This window comes from Haemorhous mexicanus, chromosome 14, assembly GCF_027477595.1.
Source record: "Haemorhous mexicanus isolate bHaeMex1 chromosome 14, bHaeMex1.pri, whole genome shotgun sequence".
In the NCBI taxonomy this organism is placed as follows: domain Eukaryota; kingdom Metazoa; phylum Chordata; class Aves; order Passeriformes; family Fringillidae; genus Haemorhous; species Haemorhous mexicanus.
The window spans coordinates 19,937,527-19,948,655 of record NC_082354.1 but is presented as its reverse complement, the minus strand read 5'-3'; the positions used below and the strand labels follow the sequence as shown (position 1 = coordinate 19,948,655).

General features: G+C 55.3%; 1 protein-coding gene across 2 annotated transcripts in view; it reads left to right on the top strand.

The window, feature by feature from the left end:
- The first annotated feature begins 310 nt into the window (after window positions 1-310).
- The window catches only part of PCDH19 (protocadherin 19), a 60,465-nt gene continuing 49,646 nt past the window's right edge, over window positions 311-11,129 (top strand). For both annotated transcript variants that reach the window (XM_059859033.1, XM_059859032.1), the window contains exons 1-2: window positions 311-2,487; window positions 5,360-5,687. In XM_059859033.1, coding sequence (XP_059715016.1) covers window positions 347-2,487; window positions 5,360-5,687 — 2,469 coding nt within the window. In that variant the 5' untranslated portion in view covers window positions 311-346. The remainder of the gene's footprint in view (window positions 2,488-5,359; window positions 5,688-11,129) is intronic.

Sequence of the window (11,129 nt, the reverse complement as noted above, 5' to 3'; positions counted from 1 at the left end):
GCGGCCGCCGCAGCGAGCGCCGGCGGGAGCGGGCTCGGCTGGCTCGGCACTGCACTGCACGGCTCGGCTCCTCGCTTCTCGCTTCGGTACCGCTCGGCTCAGCACCCCGCTTCTGCTCCCGCACCCCGCTCGCCATGCCCGGCCCTTCCGCGGCGCCGCCGGCACGGAGCACCTGAGCGGACGGCGTTGGCGTGTGCGCGGGGGACCGCGGCTCCGGTGCCCGCAGCCGCCCGCCCGCCGCCGGGGCAGCCCGGCGGGCGCTGCCCGCATGAGCGCGGCGGGCCCCTGAGGCGCGCGGCCGGCGGCCGTCGGGGCGCGGCGCGGCGGGCGGAGCGGCGGCGCGGCCATGGGGGCTCTCCCGGCGCTGCTGGGGGCCGCCTTGCTGTGGGCCGGCGCCGGGGCCCTCGTCAACCTCAAGTACTCGGTGGAGGAGGAGCAGCGGGCTGGCACGGTGATCGCCAACGTCGCCAAGGACGCCCGGGACGCCGGTTTCGTGCTGGACCCCCGGCAGCCCGCCGCCTTCCGGGTGGTCTCCAACTCGGCCCCCCACTTGGTGGACATCAGCCCCGGGTCCGGGCTGCTGGTGACCAAGCAGAAGATCGATAGGGACCTGCTATGCCGACAGAGCCCCAAATGTGTCATCTCGCTGGAGGTGATGTCCAGCTCCATGGAGATCTGCGTGATCAAGCTGGAGATCAAGGACCTTAACGATAATGCGCCCAGCTTTCCCACTGACCAAATCGAGCTGGAGATCTCGGAGACAGCCAGCCCTGGCACCCGGGTGCCACTGGAGAGTGCCTATGACCCGGACTCGGGCAGCTTTGGGGTGCAGAGCTATGAGATCACCCCCAATGACCTCTTTGGGCTGGAGACCAAGACGCGGGGTGATGGGTCTCGTTTTGCTGAGCTGGTAGTGGAGAAGAGCCTGGACCGTGAGACCCAGTCCCACTACAGCTACGTGATCACGGCACTGGATGGTGGTGACCCGCCCAACTTTGGCACGGTGGAGCTCAGCATCCGCGTCATCGACTCCAATGACAACAACCCGCTCTTCGAGGAGCCAGCCTACACCGTCAGCGTGCCTGAAAATGCCCCACCGGGGACACCAGTCATCCGCCTCAACGCCTCCGACCCGGACGAGGGCACCAACGGCCAGGTCCTCTACTCTTTCCACAGCTACGTCTCTGAGCGGGCCCGGGAGCTCTTCCAGATCGACCCCCAGAGCGGCCTCATCACGGTGAGCGGTGCCATCGACTACGAGGAGGGTCACGTCTATGAGCTGGACGTGCAGGCCAAGGACTTGGGGCCTAACTCCATCCCTGCCCATTGCAAAGTGACCATTAGCGTCCAGGATGCCAACGACAACCCGCCCCTCATCAACCTGCTCTCTGTCAACAGCGAGCTGGTGGAGGTGAGCGAGAACGCCCCGCCGGGGTACGTCATCGCCCTGGTGCGCGTCTCGGATCGCGACTCCGGGGCCAACGGGCGCGTGCAGTGCAAGCTCCTGGGCAACGTGCCTTTCCGACTCCAGGAGTACGAGAGCTTCTCCACCATCCTGGTGGATGGGCGGCTGGACCGGGAGCAGAGGGACCAGTACAACCTCACCATCCAGGCCAGGGATAATGGCATCCCTTCCCTGCAGGCCACCAAGTCCTTCACCGTCAAGATCACCGATGAGAATGACAACCATCCCCACTTCTCCAAGCCCTATTACCAAGTCATCGTGCAGGAGAACAACACCCCAGGGGCCTACCTGCTCTCGGTGTCGGCCAGAGACCCTGACCTGGGCCTCAACGGCAGCGTGTCCTACCAGATCGTGCCCTCCCAAGTCAGGGACATGCCTGTTTTCACCTATGTCTCCATCAACCCCAACTCTGGAGATATCTATGCTTTGAGGTCCTTCAATCATGAGCAGACCAAGGCCTTTGAGTTCAAGGTCTTGGCAAAAGATGGGGGTAATCCCTCTCTGCAGAGCAATGCCACCGTCAGGGTGATCGTCCTGGACGTCAATGACAACACGCCCGTGATCACGGCCCCGCCGCTGGTCAACGGGACGGCGGAGGTGTACATCCCCAGGAACGCGGGGGTTGGCTACTTGGTGACGGTGGTCAAGGCAGATGACTATGATGAGGGTGAAAATGGCAGACTTTCCTACGAAATGGTGGAAGGAGACAGAGGATTTTTTGAGATCGACCAGGTCAATGGAGAGATTAGGACCACCAGAGCCTTTGGGGAGAATGCCAAAACAGCCTATGAGCTCATCGTGGTGGCTCATGACCATGGGAAAACATCTCTCTCGGCTTCTGCCTTGATTTTGATATACCTGTCTCCAGCCCTGGATGCCCAGGAGTCCATAGGATCTGTTAACCTCTCCTTGATTTTCATTATTGCCCTGGGGTCTATTGCAGCCATTCTTTTTGTCACCATGATCTTTGTGGCAGTCAAGTGCAAAAGGGATAACAAGGAAATCAGGACCTACAACTGCAGGTAAAGATACCTTTGTTTATGTGCACCTGCGGGTCTGCTTTGATTTTTGCCATCGCGGTTACTTTTGCATTTGCTGCTGTATACTTGGGGGTGGATTTGCCTTTGGAACGAAACTGAGGTTCCTATCCCTGTAAGAAAATTTCTTGCAAAGCTTTAAGAAATTATTCTCCGCGAGGAGAGAGCGGAGTAACGAATCGACTTAATTGTGCGGCTTGACAATCTGTTGCAGCATCCCCGATTTTCCGTGCTCCATCACACCCGGCGGGGAGAGCGGTTTTACAGGGGCACGGCCGGTTCCCGCGGGCAGCCCCCCGTGCCCAGCGGGGCTGCCGAGGGGGGAGAGCCCCCCGGCCCCCGCAGCATCCCCGCAGCAGCCGGTGCGGGCGGCATCCCCGAGCCTCGGTGGCCGCTCAAAGGAGCTATTGTGTGCCCGCTGCGGCTCCTGGCCACGGCCGGCCCGGCGAGCAGCCGAGAGCGGCTCCGGCCCGGGCAGGGCCGGCGGGCTGCCGGGGATGGCTCTGGCGCATTTTTGTGTCGTTTTGCCCCGGCTGGGCGAGCGCTCCGCGGTCCGAAATGCCGGAGGGGAGGTCAGCCCCGCGCCTGGAGCCGCTGAAAGGCTGATAGGGGAAATCCAGTCCCCTGAATATGTAACAGCCTGGCGATTATTGTCTCTCTTTTACTATTCTCTGTGTTACACAAGTTAGGAGACAAATGCTAACCACACATGAATATCAATCAGATGCCATAAAAGAGCAGCTGCAATGCCTCATAAATGGTTTAATCCTGTTACTAGTGAAATAGCCATGACTTCTCCATTCCTTCGGCACCGAGTCGTTTCAGAGAGGAGGGATGGAAATTAATTTTGCTCTACCTTGGAAACGCACGCTCGCCCCTGGCAATTCAGCGGCGCGGGGGGATGTGCGGTCTTTAAAGTTTTATTTACGCAGAAATAATGCCGGAGAGTCGGGGCATTGTACCCCGTTTTCACAGCGTAAAGTGCGTATATAAGCCTTTTTGCTCGATGGGGGAAAAATCATCTGCAAATAAAGGTCGGTCTGTGCTGTATTATGGGATGTCTAGCTTCAAGTGAAAGCTCACAGACCAGATTTCTTGCCAGCTCGGCCCATTAAAAGGGGATGGGACCTGAATGGATAAAAATCATGTTGTGGTAGTGCCCCTAGCAGCTCCCCACATACGTATAAGCCCCGGGTTTACTGTGACGGCTTAGGGATTAATGAAGTGCGGTTTAATTAAATAATTGGTCAATAGAGAAAGGACAGAAAAATGAATGCCTGCAGAAAATAATTGGGCTCTCGCATTGCCAAACTTAAACATTTAGGTAAAGAAAACAATTAAAGCTTCATCAGGCATTGTTAGACGAGTCAGCAGCATATAGATTGTTGGCACAACAGCAATCCCTGCCTTCCTGTGATTTATTTGCACACTCGGGGGTGCTCGGGCTGTGATCAGTGTGTGTCTGAGCAGGAGTCAGCTGCAGAGGTGGGGAAGCACCAGGCAGGCTCGGTGACCGTGGGGCACCCTCTCCCCACGCCTTTAGGCTTTGCAGTGCCTTGTGTTAGAGATTCTTCACAAGAGCTGCTGGAGACTCTTCAAATGACGTGTTAATTTATGAGGCACATATGAGGGCTGCTCGACTTCGTGGCATTTTCATGCTCAGGCAATTAGCTTTCTGGAACAAGAATATTTGTCCAAGATTTGCCTTTCCAGATAAACTGTATTATTTATTCATCCCATTATTTCTGTTGCAGCTATTGGATTTTTTTTTTTTTAATGCGGTTATCATAACAAGAAGAGGAGCAAAATCCTGACTTTCAGATGTGCATTTCTGACTGTGCATGGCGTTTGATGTGCTTCCCTGGGAAATAGCGACTTGCCCAGTGCTGTGCATGTACAAAGTAATGGCAGGGACTGGTGTGGTGCTCACTGTGGGAAGATGAGCCACAGCCACTCTGAGCCGAGCAGACCCAGCCAATGCAAGGTGCAAATAATTTGTCATTATTTGCTTGGGTGTTGTTTTGCTGTAACTTTTTTCCTCTGGTGTTTTGCAGAAGGCAAACAAGGCAGTTCATCAGTTGATTCTTTTGGCAGGTGGGAAGCGAAGAGGGAAGGAAAGGCAGAGAAAAACAAGCTTGCAGTAAAATAAAAAGGTCAAAAAGGATCATTTTTCTTTGCAAAACACACGGTTGTTGTTCTCTGATTTTGAGAAGGTGAAAGCATTTCCCAGCAGAAGGGGATGTGCGTGTCAGTGTGAGGCAGGAATGGAATTCAATTGGAGAAAAGATCAGGTATGATCAGGAGACAGTCAAAACACCAGCAATTTAGATAAAGCATTAATAAACAAACAGCCTTTGGAGTGTGAGAGAATTGAGCTTGCCAGCTAGGACTGCTTCGGGTCTGCTTTATTTACTGCTATGGAAAATGAGCTGGGGAAAAAATCTGCTATTCGTTTGGAATTTTCATTATGGGGACCAAATTAAATCACTTTTAAAATCCTTATTATGCATGGAAATGAATGCAGGTACCCTTTTCAGTTCATGGATTTTAACATCTCAATTTTTCTCTTCTGCAGGCTGGATTTTACTTGTAGTAACTAAATACCAGCAATTCCATAGACTAGGTCAAAACAGAAGCATTCTCGCTTCCCCTTTTTTTCCATGTTTGACCTGAAAACGTTATACATATGAAAATAAGCTAAAGCCTGTGTTGTGCCACCAGACCCAAACCATGACGTAGCGTGCATGACTAAGAGCCTACACAGAGATGGGGGCCAAGCCCTCTGGGTTCCTGCATGGGAGTGTAGCAGGGCAGGGTTTAGGATGCTCTCAGCTTCTCATTTCCCTCTGTCCCCCAGAATCGCGGAGTACTCCTACGGGCATCAGAAGAAATCCAGCAAGAAGAAGAAGATCAGCAAGAACGATATCCGCCTGGTGCCGCGGGACGTGGAGGAGACGGACAAAATGAACGTTGTCAGCTGCTCCTCTCTCACCTCCTCCCTCAACTACTTCGACTACCACCAGCAGACCCTGCCGCTGGGCTGCCGCCGCTCCGAGAGCACCTTCCTCAACGTGGAGAGCCAGAACAGCAGGAACGCCGGCTCCAACCACATCTACCACCACACCTTCACGGGGCAGAGCCCCCAGCAGCCCGACCTCATCATCAACGGCATGCCGCTGCCAGAGGTGAGTGCGGCCAGGCTCTGTGCCCGGGGTCAGCAGGGGGTTTGTGCTGGGCTGTGCCCAGGGGTCTGACAGTGCCAATGCTGCCAGAGCAGGTCTGACAGTGCCAATGCTGCCAGAACAGGTGTGACAGTGCCAGTGCTGCCAGAACAGGTGTGACAGTGCCAGCGCTGCCAGAGCAGGTGTGACAGTGCCAGCGCTGCCAGAACAGGTCTGCCAGTGCCAGTGCTGCCAGAGCAGGTCTGACAGTGCCAGCACTGCCAGAACAGGTGTGACAGTGCCAGCGCTGCCAAAATGGGCTGCTGGGCAAAGAGACATTGCTGGCTTCTGTGTGCTGCACAGGGCAGGCTTCGGTGGCTTCTGTGTGCTGGGCAGAGCACACTCCAGTGGCTCTGTGTACTGGGCAGGGCAGGCTTTGGTGGCTTCTGTGTGCTGGGCAGAGCACACTCCAGTGGCTCTGTGTACTGGGCAGGGCAGGCTTTGGTGGCTTCTGTCTGCTGGCCAGGGCAGGCTTTGGTGGCTTCTGTGTGCTGGGCAGAGCACACTCCAGTGGTTTCTGTCTGCTGGGCAGAGCATGCTGCGATGGTTTCTGTGTGCTGGACACCCCAGGGGGAGGCAGTGATGGAGGGTGGGCAGGGGGGAGCAGCCAGCACTCACCTGTGGGTTCTGGGGCAGCCCTGACGTGTGGCCATGGGTGGATGTTTTGTCCCCAGACACTGCAGAGAGCCTCAGAGGTGCCCAGGTGGGATGGGCTGTCTCCACGTGCCCGGGAGGCTGGAGGTGGCTGCTGGACAGGAGGATTCTGAGTGTGGTGATGCTCAGGGGAGGAGACACTGTCCTTCAGTGAAGTTTTTTTAAAAGGTTGTTGGAAGCAGTGTTGGTCGCTGTTCCTCTGGGGGCAGCTGGCCCCGCTGGGGGTGCAGACCGTGCGGGATGTCCCACTGTGACCACCTGCACACCTGGCCCAGTGCTGTCCCTGCACTCTGCAGCACCCTGGCTGCCATGGGAGGGGTGTGTGGTACCTGCCAAAGGCAGGGAAAGGGACTGCTCTGATCCACACCATCCTCATCAGTTTCTTCTAATTCTTTGGCTTTCCTGTACATCACAGGCATCATTTAATGTTGCTTGTTTGTCTCTCTTTGAATTATTGTTTGGTTTTAAGCAAAACAATCAAAGGTTTGTCATGTTTCCTGCTTTGAACAGAATAACAAAGCTGAAAAAGCAGCTGAAATATTTATGGCTCACTCTGTTTTGTGTTCAGTGTGCTGGTGTAAATGCAGAATGCTGTTGCTGAAGGCAGTGGAGCTGCTTCAGATTCATCCTGGTGCTGCAGAGAGCCGAGCCCAGCGCTCTGCAGGGCTGCTGGAGAGGGCTGGTGCTGGGGGCCTGGTCCTGCTGGGATGGTATTGGCAGAATGCTCACTGAGCCCTGGTGTTTGACACTTCCACTGAGGCAGAACTAGCTCTGAGAGGTCGTGTACCAGTGCTGGCCCACATGAGTGACCACTGCTGTTGTGGGCAGTGGTCCCTGAGGAATTCCTGTCTTCCTGGAGCAGTGTCTTCTGGAGAGGATTCTGGAGTGCATCTCTGGCTGGTGCCTTGCTATGGGCACTGGAGCAGTGGAGCATCCTGTCAGCCTGTGATTCACTGCCACCAGTCACAAAACCCATCACAGGCTGGCAGTGGGAGGTCTCAGGTGCCAGGGAGGATGGAAGGATCATCAGGACCATCATAACTCAGCTGATAAAGTTAGCAGGCAGCTGCATGCAGAAGGCAGTGCTGCCTGTGCTTCTCTGTGATGCAACAGCTGGGCTGGGGTCTCATGGAATGTGCCTTCCAGAGATTTCCCTGCCTTGTTCACCCTCTTGTGAGGGAGACACGATGCTTGTTTCTCCCTGTGGCTCCAGCTCGCCCCATCTTCCCATCCCTTGTGCAGGTGAGATGCACTGTGAAGAGCTGGTAGCTTGCCTGGAGAAAGAAGTCTGTCTCTTGTAATGAGTGGCTGGAGTGTCAGTGGAACAGCAGCCCCAGAGCTGGCTGAGGGCAGCGGGCAGCTCGCCAGTCCTGCCAAGGCACCAGCAGCTCTCGTGTGAGAGAAACACATCCTGGCAGGGTCTGCTCCCTCTCTGGAGGTGCTTCTGGACAAAAGGGCAGGATCAGGGTGGAGAAATCCCAACTGGAAGCTGTTTGGAAGTTTAGTTCAGGGTGGGAATGTTGATGTTTTTTGGCAGAACCCCTACGTTATGCTTCCAGCTGTTGCAGGCAAAGCTGTCTTGCTGGTGGTGTGGGTTCTGTTGGCTTCTAAAAATCCCAGTGACCCCTGAGAGTGAGGTGGTTCACTGGTGCTAGAGTGACAGCCCTGTCCTGGCACTCGGGGTGACACAGGAGCTCCCCAGCAGCTGTTCCCATGGAGGAGCCTGGCAGCCCTGAGCCCCTGCAGCCCGTCCCTGCCGAGCAGTGCTGTGCTGTGCTGCTGTGGCTGTGCAGGGTGCCCTTGGCACACCTCCGGGTGCTGAGTGTTTAATAAACACAGTCCCTGCCCAGAGTTTACAGAGCCAAAGCGTTCCCTGCAGTGCTTCCAGTGGTGCTTTGTCTGGGCTGGTTTGAATTGCTTCCAGTGATGAAGCCGCCGTGGTTTCCCCGGGGAGGCTTTATGAGGTGTCAGCATCGGGGAGATATCATTGCTGCTCCACCTAGGAGTGACTTTTCCTGATGGGAAGGCAAAGCATGGGTTGAGAACAGATAAAATACGAGGTAAATGTGTCTCTGGCAGTGTCACTTGGCATATGGTGGTTGTGGCTGAGGGTAAGCTATTGTCTCTGCAGACACGTGCTGCCCCAGCAGCGGTGGGTTTGTGATGTAGCTGGTCTTTAACGTGAGCCTCATTTATTTTAACAGTCAGGAGCCTTGAAATAAAAGTCCCCAAGGATGGCTTGTTTGTGGAGCTTCAGGAAATGTTTCTTCTAGTGCGGTGGCAGGTCTCGGGGCTGGGAATAATTGGGTTTGTTGGTGCTTCTCATCTTTCCCTGGTGATCTGGAAAGGATTAAAGAGTGGTGTCTGAGGGGCTGCAACCCTGCTCTGAGGATGCAGCAGAAGTTTGAGCCCACCCTTATAAAGCTTTTCCCTTTGGCTGGGGCTGGGCTTGGCTGTCAGCTCTGCTGGTGCCGGGGTACGGCTGCCAGGAGAGCATCGGAGGCAGGGGGGGATCCCGGGGTGCTCTGGCCCTGCTGGGAATCAGTGGGTGCCAGGGAGCCACTCGGGGCACTGCCCACAGCCCCTCAGCACCCCTGTGGCTGCAGCCAGCCATGGCAGGAAGCGTTTGTGAGCAGCTCTGGTGATCCTGGCTGACAGCAGGAGGCTTGGCCCCTGTTAGTGTTCGGACTTAGTGGGACGTGTTGGAGCTGCAAGGGCATTGCTGCTCAGGGCCTTTGCTGCTGCTGAGAGATCTTATCATCTTCCTTGAGCTGGAGGAGAAGTCAGCTTTGAAACCAAAAGGGCTTGTTGTCAGGTTTTGCATGTATATCGCTGGGAGTTGTACCAGGAGATTAAAAATCAGAATTAATAGGAGCCATTAGGCAGCTTCCTTGATAAAAATGCGTGTTGCATTGGGGTGGTGTGGAAATTGGTCTGAATGCTGAGCCTTTTAGGATCCAGGGCACGTGACCTGCATGTAGAGCAGCCACCCTTGGGTAGCACTTACATGCCTGCATTTTGACTTGCTGGTTTAAAAGTAAAGAGTGTGTGTGTGATGGCTGTATCTGTAACCTCCCAGATTTGCACTGCTCTGGGAGATGGTGTTGGTTTGCTGCTCCAGGATGGGAAACACCCTGGGGACAGCAGCTCGCTCTGTCCCCAGGGCTCCCCCGGGGCCACCGTGGTGGCAGGACCTGGCTGCCAGAGGTGAGGAGGTGTGACACGGAGAGGGAGAGCCCTCTTTGAGAGGCTGCATGTCCCAGGGTGGAATTGGCAGGGAGGCTCTTGGCTGGCTCTCTGGGATGGCTCTCTGGGATGGCTCCGTGGTGGCTGCGTTGGGAGGGAAGTGGCAGCCCTGACACTGCACTGTGAGCAGAGCGTGGGTCAGGCGTGGTCCTGCTCTGGTGCTGCCTTGGTAGGGCCCACTGGAGGAGAAGGTCAGGATGGAGCAGCCTCTGATCCACAGCCCCACACACCCAAGAGCCCCCAGAGCCGGGGCCGTGGCCATCCGCCGCCTCCTGAGCTGATGGCCACCATCAGTAAGATGGGGAATTACTGGTTTTAGTGATAATCCTGGCCTAATCCCCCAACCTTGATACACTCCCACATAATCCTCACTCACACTGATTTAGTTGGGGCTCCTCGTGGCTGCAGGGATTATTTGAGGGAGCAACAGTTGCAGGATAAGGCCCCGTTGGTTTCAGATCTGCTTTGTACTACCTGGAAAGCGTTCTCCTCACTGTGGGAAATGGTTTTCTGAGCACAAAAGAGCAATTTTCGTTTCAGGCAGCACCGGCAGCTTTTGCTCTGGCTATCTGGCGGTGTTAACTAAAGCACATTTCTACAACACACAAAGATTTTTGTTTTGTAAGAAATGAAATCAGCGTGGCTGTTTCTCTTTCTCTGTCATTTCTCTACTTGTCAATTCTTTCTTCCCCTCCAGCTTATCCTCCTCTTCTCCGCTAGCCTTAAAAAGCCCCCAAAGTGTCTGTTATAATCACATTTTGTGTGTTACAACCAGAATGAATGTACTCACTTTAATATGCTGGGTTTGAGGAAATCAGTTTCTGTCTGGTATAACAGACAATTTGTTATAAACCATGCCATTTAGAAGTGAAGGGCCTCGCTTAGTGCAGTGCTGGGGAAACGTCATGATATATAATTGGAAGGGATTTGGCTTGCTTCTGAGTAATGCTGTGTATAGAGCAGGGAAAAAGGGGAAAAAAGGCGATGATTTCCAAGCCGGAGAAAGTTTGCGGTGCTGAGGCAGGCAGGGCTGATGAGATGAGGCTTATTTTCAGGAGCCATAATAATTAAAGCATTATCAGGGATGATGTTCCACTCGTGGGAAGGCTGACTTCGCAGGCAGCGCTGCCAGTCTTGTTTTCTCCTTGGGAGGTCACTGTAACTCAGCACTTTTTTGTGCCTGCCACTGATGCACGGTGCTGGGGAAGGCAGGTCACACTCTGCTCTGCTCTGCCCCCGAGCCCCAGCAGCCCTGCCTGGAGCCAGCCCAGCCTCTGCCCTGCCAGAGCCCCCCAGAGAGGAGTGATGCTCTCAGCTTTAGGCATGCACTGCTTATCCCCTCGCTGGGGACAGCTCCTGGTCCTGCCTGGGCACCCAGCACCACTCGGCATTGCCAGGGACCAGGGTGGTGGGATAGGACCCCCAGCATCCCTGCCTGGGCACCCAGCTCCACTCTGCATTGCCAGGGACCAGGGTGGTGGGATAGGACCCCCAGCATCCCTGTCT